Genomic DNA, 27,790 nt, shown 5'->3' with positions numbered 1-27,790 from the left:
CCCTCACATGGCAGAAGGGTCAAAAAGAAAGAAAGGCCTTATAAAAGAAACTCCCTCAAGCTTGTTTTATAATGACACTAACCCCATTCATGAGGAGAGATCTCTCGTGACCTAATCACCTTCCAAAGGCCTCACCTCATAATTCTACTGCATTGGAGATTAAGTTTCAACATATGCATTTTGGGGAGTGCAAGTATTCAGACCAGAGCAGCTTTCTTCTAGGAGTTTAGTGATTTCTTTCCTTCTTTTTTCTTTCTTTCTTTCTTTTAGACAGAGTCTCACTATGTCGCCCTTGGTAGAGGCCCGTGCCATCACAACTCACAGCAACCTCCAACTCTTGGACTTACATGATTCTCTTGCCTCAGCCTCCCAAGTAGCTGGGACTACAGGTGCCTGCCACAATGCTTGGTGACTTTTTGGTTGCAGTAGTCATTGTTGTTTAGCTGGCCCAAGCTGGGTTTGAACCTGCCAGCCTCAGTGTATGTGGCTGGCGCCATAACCAGTATGCTACAGGTGCCGAGCTGGAGTATAATAGTTTCAAGTCTCAACTTTCTTTATCAGTATTTCATAGCTCTTTCTACATTTTGAAGCACTTCCACATATTCATTAAATGCTTAAAGCGGAAACTCCAAAAGCAAGTCCCATTGAAGGTTGAAGCCTGAGTTACAATGACAGGCCATGAGCCCTTGAGAGTTATACTATGAAGTTCAGAGGAGGGTGAAACTCTTGCCCTTGCATGTCTCAAGGACGTGTCTTAGGCCCTCCTATGGCAGAATATGCCCACGGATGCCTGCTCTCCCTAAAGGAGCTTACTATATTAACAGGCTCTCCTAGAAGCCAAAATACAAGTATGGCCCTGTGAAAAGGACATGGTGGGCAAAAGCTTGTCTGGGATTGTGTTTAAGGATCATCTTTGCAGAGTGCTGGAATCAGCTAGCTCACTCCTCCTTTGGGTCTCTTGTCTTTTTCACCCCTCCTAGGAGCCACTAGCTGAGAGCCTTTTGCTCCGATAGTTACAAGATCATGCAAATTTCCCTCTGGCCTAAGAAGTTGATATTTATCGGACTAAATGCCACCAAGAGAAATGGAGAGCAGAGGACCAGAGAGATCTCAGGCAGGTCCCTGGCCCTATCTGAATCTGGAGAGGCGGCTCTTTACAAGGTTGTCCTTGGGGATTAGGAACACCGTAGATTCTCAGTATGTGGTCCATCATTCATTTTGTTCAAAGGATAAAAAGATGCTAGAGACTGAGGCCCCTGCTCTTTATTGCATTAAAAGGGTAGAAACCAATATGGAGAACAAATGCAAAAGGCTGTTCCTTTAGCCATAAAGTCAGGACCAGCACAGAGAACAGGGGTGGCTGTCTGGGTTGCTGCTAATGCAGGAATCTTTGAAGACTTCCTGGTTGGACTGGTGCTGAACTAGATCTGGGGAGAGAAAATGTTTTCATCCTGGGGGAGAGAGAGGGGTATTTCGGGGCAGGATCTAGGTTACTAGGGGATAGGGGTTACTTCAAGGAAGAATCTACATTACTCTGAGAGGGTGTAATTCAGGGAAGGATCTATGTTACCATGAAGGGAGGACATTTCTGGACAGGAATTATGTTACTGTGGATGGGGGGGTGTATTTTATAACAGAAGCTATGCTACTGGGCAGATGAAGTGAGGCTCAGAGGGTGATGCTATGTGGATGTGGCCGAGGAGAACTCAGTGTATTTAGCACTGGTGAGAGGTCACCAGGAAATCCTCAGAGTTCATGGGCAGAGCATTCTGCCTTGTAGCTGCAGAAAGGGTTGCCTGAAATCAACCAGATCTTCATTTTCAATAAAGAAATCAGACCGCTTCAGGTGAGTTTCTTAGTAATATCCCACCTCAGGGATGGTCTCTTCTTGGTGCAGCTCTGTCCCCCGGTGAGATGCATCCAGAAAGACAAATGTATATGTGTGGCAGTGGTTGGCTGGGGTGAGTGGGGGAAGGGGGTTACTACATGGCAGGCTGGGGCAGGTCCGTGGTAAATTCCCAAACCTCTCTGTGTCCTCTTGGTGCAAGAAAAAGGCTAAGAAAGGGCTTCACAGACTCCTGAGATTCCCCAGTATTGACCAGGCCCCCAGAAATGCTTCTACAGGTGGGGGTTTGGGGAGAGGTGTGAGGCAGGGCCAGGAGAAAGAAACCAGGGGTAGAGGCGGGGGAAAAGCTCCCTGGATCTTTGGGCTAAAGGCTGCCTCAGAGCCAGAAGGGAAGGATCCCAGACCTAGGCAGAATGTCAGAGTGAAATGAACAATTTAAATTTACCTTTAAAGGGACAAGAAGAATTGACTCCTACTAGATGATATTTATGTGACAATTTCCGTATACACAATGCACTGGGTTTTTAAAATTTATTTGAAAATACTAGGGGCACCCATGTTTTGTTTATGTATTTTGTTTTTAAACAGATGAGTCAAAGTTATAAGTGTGAAAAAAGGTTGTAAGTGTGCCCTTCACTCAGATAGTGTGCACTGTACCCAATAGTTGTGAATTACCCATCCCCACTTCCTACTCCCCCCAGCTAGATTTTTATTGCGATTTATTTCTGTTTGCGCACTTAGGTGTTGTTCCGACTTGGTATTTAGTATGGGCATTTGTTTCTCCATTCTTGCCATGTTTCACTTAGTAGAATGAGTTCCACAGCGCATTGTTTATTGAACGTTCCATCAAAATCCTTTTAAAGACGAGGCTGTGACTCCCCAAGGTTAAGTTAGGGAGCAGCCGCCTCACGCCAGGTTCCCTAATGCACGCTTCCGCAGGGCTGGTTGGTCGCCCTCTCAGTCACTGTGCGGGGATTCCTGGGTGAGAAACCAAATCCACGTGCTGCCAAAGGCACTGCCGCTTCTGCTAAGCCGTGTGACCTCGGTTTCACCCCTGCTCACTTCAGGTCAGACAGGGGTCAGGATGCCGTCTGTCCCTCCATCCACAGTCGGGGTGGGGGGCGGGGCGGAGTCACTTCTGGAGCTTATTCCTGTGTCTGCTCAGGGCTCTGCTGGTTCCCCCACTGTCCAACCCACGTCGTGGGATCATGATCATCAAGAAAATGCTCTAGACACAGGGCTATGAGGAAAAAGAGGTCTAAAGACAAGCGTACATCTGTATTTGGAGAGGAAAAAATGATTTTTTTTCCAAGCTGGAAGAATATCCGCTTCCTACTGCTCCAAGAGTAAAGACTTTTTCTTTTTGATATTTTAACCCGAACTTTTAAAGGTCCCTTAGCTCCGCCCCTCTTCCTCCTCATCCCGCATTTCTCTTTGCCTTATTTGAAATGTCCTTCCCTCTCTCCTTTTTACGCGTCTATTTACTTCACACCTACATTTTCTCATATTTGCCTTGAGACAACTGTCTTTGTTCACCCTCAGGACAACCCTACAAGGAGCCAGCATCACCCCATTTGAGAGATGGGGAAACTGGGTTCAATGTCAGGTGAGCATAAGTAGTTAGACTCAGTAGTGGTTCTCCAACAACGAAAAGAATTTTACGGCAGGGGGTGTCACCACGACAGAAGGAACTGTATTAAAAGGTCGCGGCATGAGAAAGGTTGAGAACCACTGAGTTAGAGGATGTCCGTTTAGTCCTCTGTGGGTACATGCAGGCTGTGAGAAGCCCCTGAGCTGATGACTGAGACAGGCATTCCTTCCCTGTCCCTTTCGTGACCCCGCCAGGTGAGAAGTTCAGCCCCGCCCTTTCTTGTCGCCTTCCCACACTCGTTACACTTTCTTCCATGCCCACACTCCCATTGGCCCGCCACCATGTGTCCCCATTGGCTGTGAAGGATAGTGACAGGTACATGATTGGTCCCTGCTCCCATGACGCGAGGTGTCAGGTCTGTTTCTGCCTGGAGCAGAAGCCACGAATCCCACTCTGGCCAGAGAGGCCAGGTGGCCTCTGTCCCTGGAGTGCGGGAGTCGTCTGCATGGATGCCCACCTTCATCTCCAGAAAAGTGCCCTTGGGCCTGAGAGTGTTCGTGTATAGGCAAGTGGATTCATTGCAGTGGGACTAAGCAGGTGAACATTTAAGTCTGAGTTTACAGAGGCATTTGTATATGTCATGGTGACAACCTACATATCAAAGAATGGTTTGGGATATTTTTTGCATAATATGATATGCATAAGGAGTCAAAGGAAGTTGCCTGTGGGTGGCTGTACATTGTTCAAGTGTTTGGTGATGCAAATGTTTTTTGAAGTGATGCTTTAAAGTGATTGTTTCTCTGAAACTTGTAGAAGGTTGAGGTCATTCTTAAAAACTTTAGGGAGTTTTTAAAATGTCAGCTCTAAGTGGGTATTAAGTGGTGTTTTAGTAAGAAAATATTTAGTCGTGAAAATGTGCTTTGCTTTATAGATGAGAGGTAATGAAAATATGGCATGAGCCAGTGTGAACTGTCACAGAATTCCCCTTTAGAAGAACATACCAATGAAGCCATCTCCTAACTTAGCCTGAAAGGTTATGCTTGGCAAGCTGATCTCACCAATAAGGGTGAACACAGCAATTTAAAGGGGGTAATATGCCAGGGCTATGGTCATTCTGAAATGTCTAATGTTATTTTTGGCCCCAGTTTTTTGCAAAATGAATAGACTTTACACACAGGAAGTGCCCAGTAAACATTTGTTCACTGCAATGCAGTCCCCAGAATCCCTTAAGATGCAGCTTCTCAGGCTGCTGTGTGCCCCATGCCCCACTTCTGTTGGAATGTGAGCAGCTTGTGCCACTTGCCCTTACTCCAGATAGCCACAGAATCATGAGCATATCCTTTTGGAAGTAAAAACGGTTAGACTATAATCTAGTTAAAGAATTTCCATTTATTTTATACAAATAAATAAATTAAAACCTAGAGAGATTCTTGGTTCATGCAAAGTTACACACTGGTTAACAGGAAACTAGGATTATGACCCAGGCCCTGAGCCAATCTATAATCCAGCCTGCCCTTCTACACCGGTTCATCTTGTGTTATCCCATGTGCCTTGGAGTCTTAAGACTGGCTCCCTTCAAACTATCTCTGTACTGAGTTCCCTCAATTCTCATGTTTCAGATGCCCAAATATTCACATTCACCTCTCCAAGCATGGCCAACTTCCTGAGTCAGAGTAGGATATCTGGGTTCATGCCCTTCTGTAATCTCTCCCTACCTTTCTTAAGTAGTACTTGGCAGCATCATTCTTAAAGGGCTTTTTTGGCTTTCTCAAACCTATTGCTTCTCTGAATAGCTGAGAACTGAATTCATGAGACAATGAGTGCAAGGGATACAGAAAGGTCTTTGGGGTTAGGGTAAAACTAGGATGTTATTTCTTCTCTCCCTCAGATTTTTCTCCAAATCTTCATTTTCCTTTAGTTGATTCAACCCAGCCTCTCTGCCCATCCCACTGCTTGGGAGATTTTGTCTTAGTTGTTCAGGAAACTCTTAGCAGCTCTAGTCTGGGAGAAGCAGCCAAGAAAGGGAATATTTGAGTTCATCATTTATGCCTGCCCATGGTCCTTCACCCTGGGAAGGTCTGTGCACAATAACATGAATTCTGACCAGAGAACTTTTTTTGCTTGTTTGTTTGTTTTTTGAGACAGAGTCTCACTCTGTTGCCGACGCTAGAGTGCAAGTGGCATCATAGCTCACAGCAACCTCAAACTCTTGGGCACAAGTGATCCCCTTGCCTCAGCCTCCCAAGTAGCTGGGAATATAGACATGTACCACCATGCCCAGCTAGTTTTTCTATTTTCAGTAGAGACGGGCGTCTTACTCTTGCTCAAGCTGGTCTTGAACTCTTGAGCTCAGGCAATCCATCTGCCTTGGCCTCCCAGAGTGCTAGTATTACAGGTGGGAACCAATGCACCTGGCCTCTGACCAAAAATCTTACTGATGTGTTGACAAAACAAGATTAAGTTAGAGACCAGTGTGATTTGGGGCTGGGACTGCTTGAAGGAATTGAGACTTAAACTGAGAATGGAAAGACACCTTGGCTCTAGATCAGGGGTCCTCAAACTTTTTAAACAGGGGGCCAGTTCACTGTCCCTCAGACCGTTGGAGGGCCAGACTGTGGGCCCCGGGACGAGTCGGGTGCTAAGCAGGACAGGCAGTGGCAGCAAAAACACCTGGTGGGCTGGATAAATGTCCTAGGTATGCCGCATGTGGCCCACAGGCCATAGTTTGAGGAGGCCTGCAACAGAAAGTGGGGCCAGGGAGGCGGAAGAGGGCACTGAGCTATGGACTAGAGGTTGAGCTGGAGAGCAAAAGTATCTTTTGCTAAAGAACAAAAGTGAAAGAAAGCGGAAATTGAGAGATTCTGAGTTTTCAAGGCTGTTATTTAAATGCAGACTTTCCAGGCCCTAGCAATGGAATTCCAGACTGTACTTTCTACCCTGCCTGTAATTCCTTACACTGCTGGGAGCAGTTTCCTTAATACATTCTGCATCTGTAGAGGAATTTTAGAAGAAAAAGTCTTTGTTTGTAAATAAAAAATCACTGCTAGATCTCTCTCTCTTTTTTTTTGAGACAGTCTCTGTTGCCCAAGCTAGAGTGCCATGGCATCACCCTGGCTCACAGCAACTTCAAACTCTTGTGTTCAAACTCCTGCCTCAGCTTCCCAAACAGGTGAGACTACAAGCACCCACTATGATGTCAGGCTAATTTTTATGTTTTTAGAAGAAATGAGGTCTCACTCTTTTTTTTTTTTCTCTTTTGTGGTTGTTGGCCGGGGCTGGGTTTGAACCTGCCACCTCTGGCATATGGGGATGGCGCCTAACTCCTTTGAGCCACTGGTGCTGCCCTGAGGTCTCACTCTTGCTCAGGCTGATCTCAGACTCCTGAACTCAAGGGATCCTCTGGCCTCTGCTTCCCAGAGTGCTAGGATTACAGGTGGATTTCATTTGCGGTATGTTCCATTCCCCTTTTCCTAGCAAAAGAACTAACCTTAGAATAAGGTGGAGAAGGGTCCTGTCCACCCCCCATCTCAAGTGACTTCTGAGGCACTTGTCCTGGGTGAGTCAGCCCTTCACACAAATCAGGTACTGACAGGACAAACTCAACTATATTATTGCAATAAAAAGCTCTGCCTGAAAAATATTTCCCTAAGACCCAAGCAGGGCCACAGAGATGAAAACAAAATTCCAAGTCAGTAAAGATAACTTGGAAAGAATGCCCTTTGAGAATCACAGCAAAATCATTCCTAGTGGTGAGCAGGAGGGAACATCTAGGGGGAGGACATTTAAAATCACATAAAATCAGCTCAGTGCCTGTAGCTTAAGCAGCTAAAGCACCAGCCACATACACCTGAGCTGGCGGATTCCAATCCACCCTGGGCCTGCCAAACAATGACAGCTGCAATCAAAATATAGCTGGGTGTTGTGGCGGGTGCCTGTAGTCCCAGCTACTTGGGAGGCCGAGGCAAGAGAATCACTTAAGCCGAGGAGTTGGAGATGGCTGTGAGCTGTAATGCCACAGGACTCTACCCAGGACAACAGCTTGAGGTTCTGTCTCAAAGTAAAAAAAAAATCACATAAAATCTAATTAAGTTTAATGCTGACAAGACTTGCTTCTCTGCTTCAAGGAGAATGGGAGGATATTTTCCCATCTTCTCTTTGGGGGTCCCCCTCCCCGCCCCAGAGGGAGAAATTTCTCCCCATTCCTGATCAGGGCAGGGCAAGGTGAAGCCACAGCTCCAGGCAGCAGGCCAGGATGCTCTGGTGTGGTCCCTACACCTAGAGGCCACAAGTGACTGGGAAAGGCTTCCCACTATGGGGGAGGCAGAAGGCTGCACCCTTATCCAGAGGGCTGCACCCTTATCCAGTGACTGAAACTGTCCACATGCCATCCGGCTACTTCAGGCAGAGTGTCTGGGTAGAAACCCAAACTATCAGCGTTGGCATTGGGTGAGCAACAGATGCCTCATAAGCCCAGAGACCTTTGGCATTAGTATTCTGCGAGTATTCGAGAATTTGAAATCCTGGGAGGACCCTGATATTTTTATACCTCCATTCATCTAGATTGGTGCTTCCCATTATGTGTGTTAACCTAAATTCCCTGGTATCCAGGTACATCTGTTTCTCTTTAATTTACATAAGTAAAGAAAACCTCTATCATTCTATTTCAAAGTTTCTCATTTTTCCCTGGACAGTTCAAAACCTTCTCAGTTTCACTTTGCTTCTTAATAAAGCTTCGTTGGTGTCTGGAAATTGGAGACTCTAAAGACCTGGAGTCTAGTCTAACTCAGCCCTGGGGCTGGGCTCACGGGACCTCAGAGATTCAGTGCTGTTCTTTCTTGGAAGGTACCAGGTGGAACTCCTGGTAATGGACATCACAGAGGCTTGCAGGGATCTGCTTGGACAATTACAGCGTCATCCAGTTGCCATCTTCCTACCCTTGTTCTGAAAAGTGAAACAAGACTACTTTGTTGATGATAGTGCTGCTTTCTGGCCTAAAAAGTTCTTAAAATCCCATACTGCCTTACAGGTTTCACCTCCTCATTGGCTGATTCTCCCTGCTAAAAAAGTAGTGGAAAAATTTTCTCTTATTTTCTTCCCCAATATTCTCTTTATGGAGGAGATTCTGTTTCCAGCTGCTTCCAGCTGTGGTGCCTTAGTGATGTCTCTGCAATGCTGAAAGTGTGAGAATCACCTATGATGCTGGGGGCTGGACCTACCCCAGTGGATTTCAACCTAATGTTTTTGAGCCTGGGTGTTTCCCTAGATGACTCTGACATACATCAAACTTGACAAACCTCTGACGGAGGTCGTGCCTTGTCCCTGTACAGCAGAACTGAGGTCAGGTGAGGGTGGACCCTGTGGAGACTCCAACTCCCAATTCATCTGAAACCCCAGCACTGAGCACCTATTGGGGGCTGGACTCTGGGGGAACAGAGATGGTGAAGATGCAGCCCCTCTGTTCAAGAGCTGGCAGGGCAGTAGGGAGCAGACTTCATCCAAGGTGGGGCGAGCACCTGATGGAGGGTTCCACGGCTCTAGTAAGAGGCCCTGGCCCCTGTCTCTTATTAAATAATTATTGCATGTCAGTCCCAGAATCATCTCACCTTGGAAAGGCTCCTGGTTTGTAAGCTCAGATGTGACAAAGGATGACATAGTGATCATCTCCAGAACCCCCCAGGAACAAGACAAGGCAAATCCTGTCCCACCACTCTCTCATCAGGTGACTTCTGGCTTTCACAGATTATAAAGTACATTTCTTCTTTCTTTTTGAGGTATAGTATATTCACAGAAAAGCTCACAAATCTAAAGTGTATACATTGAGGGATTTTTTTCATATGTATACACCTGTGTAACCACTACCCAGATCAAAGAGGTTCTCCCGGAGTCCAGTCCCCAGTAGGTGCTCAGTGCTGGGGTTTCAGATGAATTAGGGTCTACCCTCCCCTGAGCTCAGTTCTGCAGTACTGGGACAATTTTTAAAGTTAAAAAAGACCTCATAGGATGGGATACATACCTACCAGCTTTGAACATACTGTACAACCCAGCATCTCAGGATATGGCTGCTTTCCTTGGCTACACTTGAACTTAACAAGTATCTGGTGAGTACCTGCAATGCGCTAGAAGCTTCCTGAGATAAGTCCCAGTGCTTCTCAAATGTAAATCCACTCTAGGTCGCCCTTGTGCTTTTAGGAGTCAGGCTTCAGTGCCATCAGTGGTTTACTTTGTATCTGTTATCGATGATGTTCATTGGTTTGGGACCTTTTACTTGAGAGAGGTTCCTCCTTTCTGACTTCTTTTCCCTGTAATGTTGCGATTATATTATTTAGGGCAAAACAAAATCCATATCACGTTACATGTCATAATGGCGACCCCTGAACAAGACAATAACCCCGGTGGCAGTGCAACACCTGGGCCACTGGAAAAGCTGCAGGAGCTTGAGCCACGGGTGGTCCGAAGACGCTTGTCCCAGGCCCGCCACCGAGCCACTTTGGCAGGGCTCTTCAGCAACCTCAGGAAGACTGTTTACTCCCAGTCTGATCTCACAGCCTCAAAGGTATGGGGTCCTGGGTGTGGGGAGAAGACATTTTCATACATGGCAGGACTATGTCACAAGGTAAGGACTAGCCTGGAGCTGCTACTCCAGTGGGTGGCAACAAATATCTTAGACCAAATAAACTTATGAATAACAGAAATTTTTTGCTCATGGTTCTAGAGGCTAAGAAGTCCAAGATCAAGGTGCCAGCAGATTGGGTGTCTGATGAGGACTTGCTCTCTGATTCACAGACAGGGCCTCCTGCTGAGTCCTCACATGAGGGGTGGGCAAACAAGCTGCCTTGGGTCTCTTTTATAAGGACTCTAATCCCATTCATGAGGGCTGTGCTCTCATGATTTTATCACCTCCCAAAAGGCCCTACCTCTTAATACTATCACACTGGGGATTAAGTTTCCACATATGAATTAGGAGGGGACAGAAATATTCAGACCATAGAATCATCCATCCTCTCACCCTAAGAACAAGCCCCAGATTCTGGCAACTAGTTGCTGACTCAGCAGCATAATCATGAGCCCAGGACTAGGGAAAGCTGAACATGTAGGATCATTGGGGTGGATCTTGCTCTGAAAGGAGTGCGCAGAGGGTTCTTGCAATTGACTCATGTCGCCGCTGTTCTCTTCACCTTCATTGGGTCGGCCAGAGCCCTGTGCTTCCAGCTCCCTTCAAGCCTATTTTTTGGGCAGCAGCCAGAATCCCTGGGAATCTACAATGGCAAAACTCAGGCTGCCACCCCCTAGCTGCTTTGGGGTCCCCGCCCACTGCCCATACCACAGTCTGGCCCATCTCCCTGTGACAGATCCCTGAATGAGGCCTGCCTCCTCAGCCTGTGTCTTTGCTCATGCAGGTAGCTCTGCCTTTGAGGTTCTGTGCACAATTCAGAGCTCAGCGTGGCTCACTCTCCTCAGCTGTCCTGCTCCACGGAATCTTCTGGATCAGTCCAGATGGAATCAGTCCCTCCCCCTTGTCCATTTATTTCCACAATGCTTTGCTTTTACCCTGTGAAAACACTCGCTCAGTTCCATCTTGTGTTACGAGGAGTTGTGTCCATGCTTGTCTTCCCTGTTAGAATGTCAGCACTCAGCCTAACCACTAACAGTTCTTGTTTTTAAATAATCTTGTAGTTATTACCTTGACATCAAATGTTACATATAAGAAGGAAGGAGAGAAGAAAAGGTGAAAAGAGGGAGGAACAAAGGAAGTAAACAAGGAAGGAAGAAAGGGAGGGAGGGAGGAAGAAGGGGGAAATTTAGAGCTCTAGTTGACAGAGCATTTGATAAGTTTTTAGATCATCTGGAGGGTATGCAGTTAGCCAATAAAAAATATTGTAAGCAGCACATTTTTATGCTAATAACTAGGCCGCTGCACATTGTTATAACCGAGCTGAGGGCTCACTCTAGGCTTTTGTGCAAGCCTGAGGTTGATGCTCATCCAGGTGGTGCCCTCTCAGTCCCCCTTTATTCCACTTTCAAGTACCCTCTGTGGTCATTTGCCTTTGTACGGCACTACTAATTTGCTGAACGAAGCTTAATTGTCTTCAAGTATTTTGACATTTTGGTGAGAATCCATTTCTGGACATAAGCAAAACTTCACGCCTTCTGTGCATCAGAAAAAACTTCCCATCCTTTTCACTGACAAGGTCAGTGGATGAGACTTTGCATCTGAGGAAGCACAGCCTCGGCCCTGGGAAGGGGATTCCGGATCTACAAAACCAGTCTCTGCAGTGAAAGGCTGGCTTTTCAGCATTGTCTCTCTCTGTCCTCAGTGGCAGATTCTGAATAAGGCAAAGAATCACATTCAGGAACTGGAACAAACTCTGAATAATTTGCTGAAGCTGAAAGGTAATAGACTCCTACCTGTCACTTCCATCTCCCTCCCCAGAGAAAGCTAGTTCAATTTTTTTGTTTGTTTGTTTGTTTAACTGAAAACAGAGAGATTGGATTATACTGAGTCAACAAATATTTACTGAGGGCCTACTGTGTACCAGGCACTGTTTGTGGGCTAAAATCGAGAGACTTGCCCCTGTCCTCAGGAGCTTGCAGCCTGGCAGGACAGGCAGGAGTCCCTGATTTCTGATGAGTTTCCTATTGGGGTGTTGCTGAAGACACCTGACCTCACCTTCAGAGGAGAAATGGGCCAGTCCACAACTCTCCACTCACACTTAGGGTGAGAGGTGGAAACTGGGCTCTGGCTCCCTAGTGCTGACCCTGGGAGGGTTCAGGGCCCCATCCAAGGTCCACCTGGGCCAGAAAGGTGGGAATGACTTGACAGAGGCCTGGCTTTCCCTTTTGTGACCTTGGCCTTCAACTCCCCAACAGAAACTCTCAACCTGGAAGATGGTAATGCAAGCAGCTTAGAGGAGGTCAAGGAAGAATATGCCAGCCTGTACTCTGGAAATGAAAGGTAAGACCCTGCAAGCCACAGGAGGATGGGAACCTGCCACCTCGTGCCAGATGATAGCAGTTCACCCACCAGCCTGCAGAGCCATCAGGGCTGCTGCTCACCCTTTTAAAAGTCTCATTTTTTTCTCTTTTATTCTGATAACATGCATTGGATTTTTTCTAATTATAAAAATGATACATGCTTGTTATAGAAGAGGTAGAAACAGAAAAGCCCGGAAATACATATTGTGTTACCTCTCAAAGAAAATTAATGTTAAATTTGAAGAATATGATCTAGCTGTTTTTAAATATCCATCTAGTTTTTACAAAAATTTGCACATAGCTTTTTAGAGAAAGGAGACCATAGTGTTTGTATCGTATTGTGGCTTTTCCTAAGTATCTTTTTTTTTGAGACAGTCTCAGTTTGTCACTGGTAGAGTGCCATGGCATCATAGCTCACAGCAACCTCAAACTCTTGGGTACAAGCCATTCTTTTGCCTCAGCCTCCCAAGTAGCTGGGACTACAGGCGCCTACCACAACTCCCTATTTTTAGAGACAGGGTCTCTCTCTTGCTCAGGCTGGTCTCAAACCCATGACCTCAGGCAATCCAGCCATCTCGGCCTCCCAGCTATGTATCTTTTTTTAAACCCTCAACTAATGGCTTTATTAAAGGTTATACAGGATGGCCATAAAGTTCGTATGCAATTTAGAATAGGGTGCAATTTAAAACTGCACATGAACTTTATGGTCACCCTGCATATAAAAATATGAGAAATACAAATTGCAGCCTACATTCCAAGGGTCATGGGAACCTAAGGAAAGCCAAATGTGACATCAGAGAGGAAAATGAATCACAATACACCCAGGTGTCACAGATACCGAAGAGGGAACATTATTAATAATGTCACATTCAAACTGTGAAAGAGAAACTGATTTATGTCTTTCTTCTACTTCTATGCTGTCATGGTTCATATTTAATACCTACCACTACCTGAGCTTTTTATGTGGATGGTGTACATACATTCTTTGCTCTGCTCTCAGAGGATGGCCTCATCCCTGCACTGTGTCTTCATCATGCACAGCTGTTGTGACAAGTGGCCCCTGTCATCTCTCGGGGACCCTGGGCATATCTAGTTTACATGACATGGTGTATGTCCACGTTGGCCTCTGAGACAGAGTTACAAGTCGTCTCTACCCGTTATGTGAAGGGGACTACAAACTACTTGCCGTTCAGAGCCTACCAAAAGCCTGCCTGGATGACGCAATGGTGTTTCCTAATGTTTTTGGTGGAATCACTCATGACTTCTAATTTCCTCTCTGTGATTTTCCATATTTTCCAAATTTCTTAAACAATAAGTGCTTATTATAGCCTAAGGAAACAATCAGGAAAAATAATAAATTATTAAAAATTAAGTAAAACAAATTGCAGACAATGTGAAAATTCACAAAAAATGTCAAGGAGGAAATAACTACCTGTATATTAACAGATTACTGACAGCTTTAATCACCATTTAGGTCTCAGGGGGAAGGAGGTAGATGTGGGATGTGTGTGCGAATGCGGGGGCTGGGCCTTGCCCCACAATCAGCCTAGGAGATGGTCTCAGTGGTGTAGCAGTCTCCATTTGCTTCTTCCAAATGGTTAGCCAGTGATCTCAATTCCATTTATTATATAAATGTTCCTTTCCTTATTGGTATAAGGTACAAACTTTATTAACATACTAAAATCTTATCAATACTTGTATCACTTGTCCATAGAAAAGTGGTTACATTTCTTTTACAATCATAATAATAAGGGAAGATTTTTCACTACATCAATTAAAATTGTGGTACCAACATAGGGATAGATTAACTGTATTTTATAATTATTATATATTAATCCATTAAATAAATATGAGTGAATTCTAAGTGCCTTTATTCAAGATCATTTGTGTGTCCATTCCTGGGAACTGTTTGTACCTATTCTTTGCTCATTTTCCTGTTGGGCTACTGATCTTTTTCTTATATTTAATAGTACAAGCTCTTTTTTTTGAGACAGAGCCTCAAGCTGTCTCCCTGAGTAGAGTGCTGTGGCATCACAGCTCACAGCAACCTCCAACTCCTGGGCTCAAGTGAGTCTCCTGCCCTCACCTCCCAAGTAGCTGGGACCACAGGCGCCTGCCACAATGCCCGGCTATTCTTTTTGGTTGCAGCCATCATTGTTTGGCGGCCCGGGATGGATTTGAACCTGCCACCTTAGGTGTATGTGGCTGGTGCCTTAGCCACTTGAGGCACAGGCGCCAAGCCACAAGCTTTTTATGTATACAGAGAAATTAGTTCTCTTTCTATTACATGACTTGCAAAAAATTTTCCCTTGGTCATTTGTTTTATTATTTTGCTTTTACTTTTTTTGTGTTTTTTTATTTTTGCCATGTAAAATTGAAGTTTAATTTATCAATCTACTATGGTACCTGAGTTTGGGGGTGATATTTGGATATTCTCTGCTATAGAGTTTTAAAAAAATCCTTAGCCAGGCGTTGTGGTGGGCATCTGTAGTCCCAGCTACTCAGGAGGCTAAGGCAAGAGAATCGCCTAAGCCCAGGAGTTGGAGATTGCTGTGAACTGTGATGCCATGGCACTCTGCCAAGTGCAATAAAGTGAGACTCTGTCTCTAAAAATAATTTTTAAAAACCTTCCTATGTTTTCTTCTTGTAAGCTTGCTTTTTTTAACTCAACATGATACCTTGAGGATTATTCCTATAGGTATAGTCAATCACTAAACACAATTTTAACACAATATATAATCCACTTATATATATATATATATAATATGAGCATATCAATGTAATATACCCATAAGTCCTAACTTTCCAAATTGTGTTATGTTGTTTCATTCTCTGAAAGTGTCTTTTGAGGACTGGGCAAGGTAGATCACACTTGAAATCCTGGCACTCTGAGAGGATTGCTTGAGCTCAGAAATTCAAGACCAGCCTGAGCAAGAATGAAACCCAGTCTCTAATAAAAATAGACAGCATTGTGGCGAGCACCCATAGTCCCAGCTACTTGGGAGGCTGAGGCAGAAGGAACCTGAACCCTGGAGTTTGAGGTTGCTGTGAGCTATGATGCCATGGCACTCTAGTCTGGAGCAACAGAATGAGACTCAGTCTCAAAAAAAAAAGTATCTTTTCAAGAGCAGAATTATAAAAGTTTGATGCATTCAACTTATTCTTTTCCTTTATAGATTGATCTTTTGGTACAAACCTAAATACTTAAAATTTCAATTTCCAATTGTTCATTGCAAGTATATATAGAAATGCTATTGATTTTTATATATTAACCTTATATCTTCAACTTTGCTAAGCTCCCTTCTTAGTTTTAGCCATGTTGTAGATTCCTTCAGATTTTCTACATAATTATATGGTCTACAAATAAAGACAGATTCCTTCCATTCCAGTATGTATGCCTTTTACCTCTTTTGCTGACCTTATTGGACTGGCTAGAAGATCCAGTATGATTTTGAAGAGCAGTGGTAAGGCTGGATGTCCTGGTTTTATTCCTGATCTTTAGGGAGAAACAAATAGTCTTTTACAATTCAGTATGACTTTAGCTGTAGGGTGTTTGGTAGCTGTCCTTTTCCAGGTTGAGACAGTTTCCTTCTATTAATATTCTTAGTTTGCTGAGCGTTTTTATCATGAACAGACGTTGATTTTGTCAGTTGCCTTTTCTGTATCTTTTGAGATGATCATATGGATTTTCTTCTTTAGTCTGTTGATATGGTGAAATATTCTGATTTTCAAATGCTGAACCAGCCCTTGCATTCCTAGAATAAAGTCACAAAGTATTAACTTTTTCTGATATACAGTAGAACCTCCATAAATTGACCATGCAAGGGACTGTAACAATGGAGTTGTTCAACATTAGGAATTAGGCCCACTGTACTGACCCACACACGTGGTGCATGTCCAGTCTATGAAAATTAGATCAATTCAAGGAGGTGGTCAATGTAGGGAGGTGGTCAAGTATGGGTCCTACTGTATATATATATATTTAGTTGGATTATATCTTACTGCCAAAATTACATTTTCTATGCCCATGTTTATGAGCGATATTAGATATTGTTTCTGTTTTCTCCCTTAGCCTGTTCTTAAATGGGTTTCTTCAGAATGGCTCCTCCTCCTGGCGCCCAACTGAGGCCTTGGGGAAGGATGCTGAGGAGGAGGGGGAAGAGGAAGAAGAGGAAGAGGGAGAGGAAGACCAAGAAGAGGAAGAGGAGGAAGAAGAGGAAGAAGAGGAAGAGGAAGTAGAGGAGAAAAATGTGGAACTCCTGCTGTCCCCAGATACTTTGTCACCAGACCTCATGGAATTTGAACGGTGTGAAACACTGGGTGGGGAGCTCCCTTCTGTGGGGAAAGGGATAGGAGTTCCTGCGGGGGTCTGCTGCAGCCTCTAGCATGACTCAAACCAGTCCCTGAATCACAGGAGCTCCAGAATCTTGACATAGGAGGGGCTTGGGGATGAGACAAGTAGAGGGGCTAGAGAAATAGTCTTGATGCCATATTTGTACAGTACCCAGTGTTTTTACTTAGACTGGGTGTTTTGTTGGGGTGCCTTGTGGGGGGAGGGTTGATGGTGATTATGAGAGCTAAAGCTCCCCAACACCCCCACACCCTCCTCACACATAAGATCCCACACATACATCTGCCCTGGTCTCATAGTAAGAAACACGGTAAACAGCTGGCTCAGACATCAGGGCCACAGCCTGCTCCACAAACTCAAGCCCCTATAGCAGCCCTGGTGACTTCCACAGTGTTAGCCCAGTAGAAGGAGGATCACTCCACAGCCTGAAGGCACAACTTATAGGCCCCAAATTAATTTTCAATTAAGTGTAAAGCAGGAGTCACAGCAGGCCTGCATAGTCGTGGGCTCAGAATTTTAAGGAGTTTCCTTAAAAAGCCACCCCTCTCCTGTTCCATAGGGCAGAGGGTATTATGTTGCTGGACACTGGCAGGACTTAGGGAGGGGCCCAAATCTATGTCCTTCATGGCCTCTAAGAGGCTTCTCTATTCTCCAAGTGTCAGAGGCCTGCCCAGATTAGTACAGTTAAGTTCTTGGTAGGCCAGGGCGCTGCGGCAAGTCTTGTGCTGTGGTCTAGGCTAGGAATGGAATTCTCAGGAGACCGCTTCGCCCCTGAGCTTCAGGCCTGAGAGATGGCACCACTTCTGTTCCAGGTATCTCAGCTTTTACAAGGTGACCATGGACCTTCTGACTGACAACGGGATCATTTCCTCCAAGGAGGTGACACTGCCCATTGTCTCTGCGGCCATCTCCCACCTGTGGCAGAACTTTTCGGAGGAGAGGAAAGCCAGCCTCCTGCAGGCCTGGGCCCAGAAATATGCAGGAGCAGCTCAGGAGTCCACCCATCCTGAGGGCAGCATGAAGGACAGCGGGATGGACAGCCAGGGCGCCAGTTGCTCGCTGGTCTCCACACCGGAGGAGGTGAGCAGGCCCCGCGGGCTGGCCTGGAGAGCCAGGAAGTCCATTCCCACCATGGCCAGGGACGACAGGGTTTTGCAGTTTTCATCTGAGGGGCTGTTTGGATTCCGGCTCACACAGGTGGTTTCCGATTTTTTCAACATAACCAACCTCCATGGCGGCGGAATGCCACTGCTTTTCTCCTGTTAATCTCTTGGGTTTTTCATGGGTATTAGAACAGGGTTAGAAGGTTGTCTACAAGGTATTCTTCTGGCAGCCAGTGACTTGATTATTAAACCATGAAAAGATGTAGTGCTCACATCCAGAGAGGAGACCCCAGCTCAGCCCCTCCCTTCCCTCTGCCCTGCGGCCTCTCCAGCAGAAGGCTGTGCTCTCAGCCTTCTCCGCCAGCCCCCGAGAGGGAAGCTGGAGCAATCCAGCCCTCATTCCTTCACCTGGACAGCGGATAAAGTTACCCCCCTGAAAGCTTATTCTTAAGGAGCAAGGAAGAACTTTTTCAGAAACCTCTCCATACCCCTCTTTGCCTCTCATAGGCCAGAACTGGTCAGATTGCCAGCCCACTGAACCAATGACTGGCAGTTGGGACAGCTGGACCAATCAGGTCCAGGCCCTGAAAGGCTACCGGTCCCGCCCCCAAGAGCGCTGAGCAAGCTCAGCCAAAAGGAGGCTGTGTAGCATCTGTGAAGGGATGATGCTGGGGTTAGAGGACACTGGTGGGACCACTGTGGTCTTCGCGGCAGAGCGTCAGGTGGCATTTCCAGTCGCTCTGCAGTGAGATGAAAGCTGGCCCACTGCTGCTCTTCTGGAATTAGCAGAGCCTCAGAAGACTACACAGGCTGGGGCTGTCCTCGCCCCTCTCCCACCGCACAGGTCAGGTGATTTCTTTCCTCTCTGCACGTCTTGTGCAGTGCTGGGACATTTAGCATCCATGGTCTCCACCTAATAAATGCCACCCCCTTGCCCTTATGTTGCAAGTGCCCCTCAGTAGGTGGTCCCTTTCGTCATACTAGTCTTCCAGGGTCTCTCTGTGGATTCTTAGGGCCAGAGAGCTTCAGACTGCCTCTGACCCTCAGGGACACCTGGAATGCTCCCATCAGTCTTGAAGTTTCCAGAGCTATTAGGCCCAAGCTTGGAGAGTAACAGATATATCACCCAGTCCTGTCCTTCTAGTTTAGGGTGACCACATTTTAACATTTGTAAAGCGGGCAACTTGGCCAGGGGGGTGGGGCAGGGGCGGGGGCGGGGCAAGGGACGGGGCAGGGGACGGGGCAGGGGACGGGGTAGGGCAGGGCCTAACAACAATGCAAACTTTGATAAGCAGTTCTGGATAATCACTTCTCAACAATTATTTGTTATTATTACAGTTTAACATTATAAAATTAACAAAAATAATATAAAACTCATATTCTGACAAAATAGCCACATGGCAGCAGAAAACCATATATTCCCTTCCTGTTTTCCCGCCCGTTGGTGCATTCTTTCCAAAATTGGACTTTTTTAAAATGCCGCGGGACACAGGACAAATTGTTAAAAATCGGGACTGTCCCGCCAAAAGCGGGACGTCTGGTCACCCTATTCTAGTTTATAGACCTAGCAAGCGCTATGACTTGCCCAGGACACCCAGTTTCTGCTTTAAGGATTGCGTGTCTTTCATCACACGTTTTTCAAATCACTCTGCCTGTTAGTCCCCTGTTGGTGGTCAATCCGCCATTATCCTCCTCATGCTTCTCAGTGTCACATATGGAGATCAGTAGAAAGGGAGGGTACCGGCTCCTACCCCAGACTCACCAAATTAGAATCCGTGACAGTGGAGCCTCCCGATCTGTGGCTTTAATAAGCGCCCCAGGGGACTGATGCACGCGGGCATTACTGAAGGGGACTCTCTGGACAGATGTGTGACAGGTCTATCAGCTACTGTCTTGGCCCCTCCCCCACCCAGTCATCAGTCCACCAGACTCTGATCTGTTGGTCCGCCAGTGCTGGGTCCACTATTGAAAAGATGTGAGTTCTCCTCCAAAGTGGTTCAGGAAGAGCCAGATGACTGGCAGATAAAGACCTCTTAACTGAGGCAAGTGTGAAAGGGTGGCCAGGCCTGGTGTCTTTATAGCCTCAGAGTGCCTTGCCCTGGATCTCACCCAAAGAAGACTAAAGGAAAATACAGGTATGTGCTGTATAACAATGTTTTGGTCAATGAGGTATCACGTGTACACTGGTGGTCCCCTGAGATTATGACGGAGCATACAGAAACCTGATATATGGCACTCAACACTGGCATTGCAGATCAGTAGGGGAAATGATTGATATTCAGTACTGGTACTGGGACATTTCATTTTGCATATAAAAAATGTAAATGAAAACATGTATATCATCTAGGTTTGTGTAAGTACACTCTGTGACATTCACACAATGATACAATCACCTAAGGACACAATTCTCAGAATGCATCCTCTCTGTTAAGCCACACATGATTATGTATACTAAAAGCCTGAGCAATTCCATCAAATCTGACTGTATGCATTTATCAGCATGAACACTTTCTCAAAGGAGAGCAGATCCAGAGAGAAAACACATAGAATCTAATGTCTCCAAATCATGAAAACAGCTTGTCTGGACTTTTCTCAGGGAGGGCTGTGGGCTGATGTTGTTCTGGTGTTAAGGGAAACTGTCAGCAGATTCTCTCAGCCCTGCCCAGGAGCTGTGCCCAGGTTTGGGCCACTGTAGGGCTGAGTGATAAGGTAGGTGGGACAGAGAGGGCTCATGCTTGAGGCAGGGACGAAGCCTGCTGTGGCTTCTAAATTGGCTGCAGTGAACCTGCTGTAGCTGTGGTCCATCTGGAGAGGTTCTACTGTGGAACAGTTGTGTTAGAGGCCAGCAGCTGGACTCAGGGTCAGGTGTGCCCAGAAGGCACTGGATAATTCTATGTTAGTTCTGAAAGGCAAGACCCAGTGAGTGTAGTGAGCACTCCAGAAGGGTCACAGAGGCTGGACGGGAGGGGGTCCCTTCCCAGGCTGGTTGTGAGAGGGTTTTGCATATGTGTGCCCTACATCTTTGGTGAGCTGACTGGTTGAAGACAGGAATGTAGGTCCTGGGTCACTGTTTCAGGCCTACTGGGGAGAAATGTGGAGCTGATGGGCTTTTGGGCTGATAGACATGGAAGCCCAGGCCTTTCTATGGCCCCTTTCTACATTGTCCTTGAAGTGACCAAAGAGATATTAAGTAGAAGGACACCAAAAAATGTCCAGAAAACTAGGAAGGGGACCAGAGTCCCAAGGGAGTCAGTTCTGGGGAAGCAAACTGAAAGGGACATAACGGGCAGACCCCTGGGGAAGAGCAGTGGGTCCCGGGGAGGGGTGAGGTGAGACCCTGCTAGTACCTGCTAACTCAGGGCCAGAGAACTCCCTCGCCTCTCCTTGGCATGACTTTCGATATCAATGGGATATCAGATAAAGTAAAGCATGCCCAGTTACATTTTTTTTTTTTTTTTGAGACAGATTCTCAAGCTGTTGCCCTGAGAAGAGTGCTGTGGCATCATAGCTCATAGCAACCTCCAACTCCTGGGCTCAAGCAATCCTCTTGCCTCAGTTTTTCTATTTTTAGTAGAGATGGGGGGGGGTCTCACTTTTTCCTCAGGCTGGTCTTTAACTTGTGAACTCAAGAAATCCACCAGCCTCGGCCTCCCAGAGTGCTAGGATTACAGGCATGAGCTACCACACCCGGCCTCAGTTACATTTTTAATACAAAAATGTCCCAAGCAATGTTCAGAACATGCTTACCTTAAATTATTCATTCTTTATCTGAAACTCAAAGTTAAGTTGTATTTTTATGTGCTATATCTGGCGATCCTAAGGGTAAATCATGTGTCCATAACGCATTTAATATTCTTTAACAAATTAGGGAAAAGTGGGATGAAAATCTGTCTAAGTAGCAAGATTCCAAATTTGGAAATAAATGATAAAATATGCCTGGGGAAGCATCTGGAGGGAAATAGAGCAATGTGTCAACAATGGCCTGAGTCTTGCCTGAGCGTCTACCTGCTTAAGCAGGAGGAGACCCTGTTCCCAGAGCTTCCTGTCTCTCTCAGCTACGTCTGGGGCTGATAGTTTGTCTCAGAAATGTAGAGCTTTAGTATTCAGCCTCCGAGAAGATCACTGAGCAGAGCCCCTGGGCTTGGGACCCAGGTGGGATGCTGGTGTCCTCTGCCCTTTCACTCACCTCTCCCCCAGCAGCCTAGTCTGTTATTTCTGACACATTAAGTTCTGTGCTTTCTTTCAGATCCTTTTTGAAGATGCCTTCGATGTGGCCAGTTTCCTGGACAAGAGTGAAGCTCCAAGTCCATCTAGCTGCAGGTGAGGGAGAGGGTGTGAGAATGTGTGTGTGCAGCCCCGCTGGGGGGACTAGGAGCCTTTCCTGCACTGCTCCCACATGGGTACATAATTCATTGGAGGTTCTCGGTGATCCACTTTTTTCTGTGATTGAAAGTGGGCTGGTGCTAATATTGTGTTATTGTCCTGAGGATGCATCATCTGGGGCACCTCAGAGGAGAAAATTCTTTTCTCCTAACAGGAGGCCATTAACTTAGGTAAAATAAGTCAGGAACAGAGAGTCCAATACCACATTTAGCTCCCACTTATAGGTAGAGCTAAACATGGAAACCAGCCTGTGCCCTGGACCCATTCACACCCCTTATAGGTGGGAGCTAAATAATGAGTGTATGAGATAGAGAGTAGACTAATAGGCTTGGAAGAGCAGGAGGGTAGGAGGTTGGGGAGATGAGAAATGACTCAAGGTGCATTATGTGCACTAATCAGGTGAGGGTTACACCAAAAGTCCAGACTTCACCATTACACAGTGTATCCATGTAACAAAACTGCACTCATACCCCCTAAATCTATACCAAAAAGTTTTAAATAAAAATAAAAATAATTCTTCCATCCTGGTGCAGGGCTGAGACACAGCAGGTTGTCAGCTCCAGGTTGTGGAAATGCTTCTGGCCACTTTGCACAGCCTTCCCAGAGTGCCTCATCCTGCTTATCCCTGCTCTAAGTCCAGTCTTACACTGGACATCATAGACTGGGTGGCTTATAAACAACAGGGATTCATCCCTCGTGGTTCTGGAGGCCAGGAAGTCCAAGACTAAGGTGCCAGAAGATTCAGGAGTCTCATGAGGACTGCTTCCTCCCAGATGGCATATTCTGGATATAACCTTACATGGTGGGAGGGGCAAGGAATCTCTCTGGGGCCTCTTTATTTTATTTCTTTTATTTTTTGCAGTTTTTGGTTGGGGTGGGTTTTGAACTCACCACCTCCGGTAGGTAAATGGGGTGGGCGCCCTACTCCTTGAGCCATAGGTGCTGCCCTCTGGGGCCTTTTTTATAAGGGCACTAATTCCATGAATGAGAGTTCCACCCTCATGACCTAATCACCTCCCAATGCCTCACTTTCTAATACCATCACCTTGGGGGTTACTAAGACTGGGTGCTATAGACTGTGTCAGTTTCAAGGGGACACAGTCTGTAGCATCTAGTGCCAGGCAGCTTAAGGGTGGGTCACAGCAGTTGATCTGGCAGGAGAAGTGGGCAGAGGCTTTGGGGCCAACATGGAAACTGGCCTGTGTCCTGGGCCTGGAGGAGGCTGCTGTTCATAGCACTGATGGCAGTGGGTATGATGGGGCTGGAGCGGAAGGGAATGGCTGGCCCCATGAAGTAGGGAAACACAGAATAGAATTTGGGAAATTTTCAAAAGAAGCAGTTTAACTAACTCTATCCCAAAGGGGTGTTTTCTGAGAGAGGACTAGTTTAGGACTGAAATTTTCTTGCTACTTTGCTTGAAAACCTATGGTCTTATGCCCAAAAGGACATACCTGTCCTGGAGTCATAGCTAACCGAAGCCTGGACATTTAGTTTTTCTGCCTTGGGAGTGAGGGTGACAGTCGTCCTTACGGTCCCAGCGAGTATCTCCATTATCCTCCTGGTGGGAGGCTGGGCTATGGTGCTGAGGCCTTGGGGCCTGGAGCAGACCTGCAGCCAAACCGGACATCAGCATTTGTCTCTCTCTCCCTTCTTCCTGCTCCACCCAGGCCTAGGTGGACTTGAGGAAAAGTGGGAGTGACAGGATTGCTTTGTCCTCTCCAAAACTGTGTGGGGAGTTTTGGTTTGCTGAAACTGGCTGGAAGAGGGCATTCCAATTTCTGTGCTAGGCTTGAGCTGCTAAGATAACTTTGTCAAGAAGTTGCCAAAGTGTACTTGCCAGGCAGTATTGAGAACTACTTACCCTTCTACAAAAGCAACCTATTAAAAATGCTTCCTTCTTTCTCTAGAAAAGGCAGGAATGCTGACAGAGGGTTGCTAAGCTGATGATAGGACCTTCTCCCAGGAGGAAGGGAGGTTAAAACTCTGACTGCCCTGGGCACCAGCCCTGTATACCAAGGGTGGTGGGTTTGAACCCAGCCTGAGCCAAACTGCAACAAAAAACAGCTGGGTGTTGTGGTGGGCGCCTGTAGTCCCAGCTACTCGGAGACTGGGGCAAGAGAATTGCCTAAACCCAGGAGTTGAGGGTTGCTGTGAGCTGTGACATCATAGCACTCTACCAAGGGCAATAAAGTGAGACTCTGTCTCTTTAAAAAAAAAAAAAAAAACAACGCTGACTGCCCTAAACAGCTCACAACCTCTGTGCTCCAAGGTCCCAGTCACATGGGGCTTTCCACCTTGTCTCAGGAAGGTGCTGGGCAAGAAGCCTGCAAAACAGGCCTCCTCTCTACACCAGGGCTTGAGTTCCACATCTGGGGCATCTTAGGGGACAGAGCTCAAACCTATCTCCCTGAGTGGCCCTACCAGTGTCAGGTGGCCAGAACCATAGGGTATTGCTGCAGGTCGACTCTGAGGGGTAGCGGAAATCTTGCTCCCATTTCCAGAGGCTACAGCTCAGAATACTAAATTAGGGGACGAGAGCCAGTCTCACCATGATCTCAATTTTTCTAGAAGGTTCCAGGCATGACATTTGAACAGAGGCAATACAAACCTTTGCAGAAGAGGTCTGGGCTGTTTGAGAATTTTGAATTGCATAGTTCACACAGTAATCCAAACATTTGGGGGGTGGGGAACAGAGAGGAAAGATTAGGAGCCTGACTACTTGCTGTTTCTTTCTTCTTTTGTTGTAGTTCAATGTTTGCCATCTTCAATGCAGAAAATTCTGAGGAAAAGTTTCAGCTCTATATGCAGATCATCGATTTCTTTAAAGGACTTTGCTATGTTAACAGTCAGTTAAAACAGGTAGGACAGAGCAGAGTGTGTTGTGAGACCTCTGCCCACTCCCTTAGGATGGGCCCTCGCTGGACTTCACCCTCTGTCACACCAGGAGAGGCCACTGTGTAGAGATCTTTCATTTTCTCTCGCCTACTCCATGGATGGTCAACCGCAGCTTGATGTATCCTGTGGGCAGAAGACATCTGGGGAAACTGAGGAAAGAAACAGAAGGATGTCCTTCAGGGCAGACCAGGAATGGGAGCCCTTTGATTCAAGGTCCAGATCCCAGAGTCCTGGCTCTTAGCGGGCATTTATAAATGCCTTTGATGACATCTTTCCAAAAGGCTGGGCTATTCCATCATCTTCTAAGACCTCAGGGGAATATTTACTGTTGGCTCTTGAAAAATATTAATTTCTGCTTCCAAAAGTTGACTATGCCACTTACCGTGACATGAGTAGTGGTAAGTCTTGGTTAGGGAGTTTATTCTTGGAAGCTTTCATGGGGAGGAGGTGGCTTATGCTTGAGCCACCAAGGAGACTGGCCCTTTCAGATTCATAACCATGGATTTTCTCTACTAATTTAGCAAAAAGCACAACTGTTTATTTTTAAAGGCAAACGATAATAGTAGCAAATGTCTGTCTGAAGATAATTAGGACCCCTGTTCAGTAGGCTGAGTATAACTGGGTCCTCCTCTCACCAATTCTTCATTTCCCTCTGCCGGCCACTGTGAAGCCCCCTTTGCAGTTAAGAGCCCCTCCTTGCAGCTTGCTCCCCACCAAACCTTGGCTGGCTGCTCCTTAGAGCAAGAGTCCCCACTTTCTCTCCCGCACAATTAGTCTACTTTTCCAGGACTTTGCAAAGATTAAAAGGACAGTCTATGCTTTCTTTCCTTCCTTTCTCCACATATGGCAGGAAAGACAGAACCAGCAGGGAGTAGAGGATCCCTGTAAGGTAAAGATACTCAAATGGCAGCACTCCCAAGGATTGCCTTGGGGCCTGTTCTTGGTGCCTCAAGATTCCCACTCTGTGCTGTGAGAGCTGGGCCCAGGAATCTGTATTTTGAACAAGCTGTCCTGGTGGCTCTGGGACAGATCTTGGGCTTTGACAGATTCTGTTGTAAAGAGGGAAATTTCAATCTTGTCTTCTCCCTGAACAGGGGCCCATGTGATTGTTCTAGAAACCACCTGACCCCACCTTTCTGGCACCCCTCTCCCTGTGGGGAAAGTGTGGGGAAGTCTGAAAAGCCTTGTTTGCACAGGTCATCCTTGCACCTGATTGTCACCCTTGGGCCAGGTCCCACATTGTTCAGATGGTTGACTGGAGTAGGGATGCTGCCTGGGGTCCACGGGGATTGACCCTGATGTGCAGGGATATCAGTCTGCAGGGTCATTGTCTGCTGGGGTGGAACAGACAGAGCAAAAACCCAGGAACATACTTTCAGGGGAAGAGGTAGTGGAGACTTCTAAGTGGTTGGCTGGGGCCATCATAAATGGAATGAGAAATATTTGCTAAACAAATATAGTGCTACTTCTTTAAAAAAAAAAAAAAAAGTCTCCTAATAGGTAACCCTTGTGTATGGCATAAAATTCAAAAGTGGTCAAAAGATGCACAATGGAAACTTAGTCTCTCTCCTGCCAGGCAGTGTCCCTGTATTACCTGGTACCTTCCTCCAGAGGCAACTGCCGGGATCAGTTCCTTGTACACTCATCCAAGGATATTCTACAGATATTTACCTATTTTTTCAGATGCAAACAGTAGCCTACTATACACATTGCTTTGCGTTTTGCACTGTTCAAAAAATATATCCCACAGATAGAGAACTATCTCCTTGTTTAAAAAAAAACCAAACAGCTGCATAGTGTTCCATCGGGGGCACACCGTGATGCAGCTCACCACCTTCTGTTGGGCACTTGCATAAAGCTTGAAGATTTCCTCTTTCTTATGGGATCTTGCAAATCCCCGGGATAGGAAAAAAGCCACTTCGGGTGGCACCTGTGGCTCAAGGAGTAGGGTGCCGGCCCCATATGCCAGAGGTGGTGGGTTCCAACACAGCCCTGGCCAAAAAAAAAAAAAGAAAGCCACTTCTGCTATATTGTTTCTAGAGGTCACAGAGTGTTGAGTCTAGTAAAATGGAAATGGGACCTTCTCCTGTGTAGGAAGAGAAGCTTGTTTCATCTCAAGCTGGAGATAAAAGTGCAGCTGAAGAGATGTGAGGAAGAGACTGGGGGAGGTGGGCTCGCCCAAGCTCTGGGGGCCTTCCTGTGTGCCTGGGGTGAAAGGAGACCTTTTCTCCCCGTGTGTTACAGGAACCAGCCCTGGACGATGAGATGCTCATGTTGACATGCCTGGAGACCTTTGACGATGAAGACCTGTAATGCACAACAGCTGGGAGGAGAAGGCATGCAGGAGGGTGGGCAGTTCCCAAGTTTGAATGTTGGCAGCTAAGGTTGCACCTGCCACAGCTTCTGGGACTCTTTGGAATGGACTTTCCCAGAAGCATTGTGATAGTTTTAGTTTCTGATTATTACAAAGCATAAGAAAAGTGTGGTCCCATGTCAGTTTTTGGGGGTGTTTGGTATTAGGAGTTGGCCCTACTCCCGGGCATGCCCCACTCACTGTGCTTCTATTATGGGTGCACCAGTGAGCTGAGGCCCAGGTCATGGAAGAGCTGTGCTTCTATTATGGGTGCACCAGTGAGCTGAGGCCCAGG

General features: G+C 46.4%; 1 protein-coding gene across 1 annotated transcript; it reads left to right on the top strand.

Moving 5' to 3' along the window:
- Positions 1-504: 504 nt before the first annotated feature.
- STRA8 (stimulated by retinoic acid 8) lies at positions 505-27,522 on the top strand. Its single transcript, XM_012806237.2, has 9 exons — positions 505-513; positions 1,781-1,846; positions 9,793-9,990; positions 11,753-11,828; positions 12,306-12,390; positions 17,574-17,841; positions 22,111-22,184; positions 24,995-25,106; positions 27,387-27,522. The coding sequence occupies exons 1-9, from the start codon at positions 505-507 to the stop codon at positions 27,453-27,455; spliced, it is 957 nt and encodes a 318-aa protein (XP_012661691.1). The 3' UTR covers positions 27,456-27,522.
- The last annotated feature ends 268 nt before the right edge of the window (positions 27,523-27,790 follow it).

Source organism: Otolemur garnettii, unplaced genomic scaffold (genome assembly GCF_000181295.1).
Source record: "Otolemur garnettii isolate 467f Iridium unplaced genomic scaffold, OtoGar3 scaffold00049, whole genome shotgun sequence".
Lineage (NCBI taxonomy): Eukaryota > Metazoa > Chordata > Mammalia > Primates > Galagidae > Otolemur > Otolemur garnettii.
The sequence above is the reverse complement of the archived record's forward strand: the minus strand, read 5'-3'. Positions and strand labels throughout refer to the sequence as shown.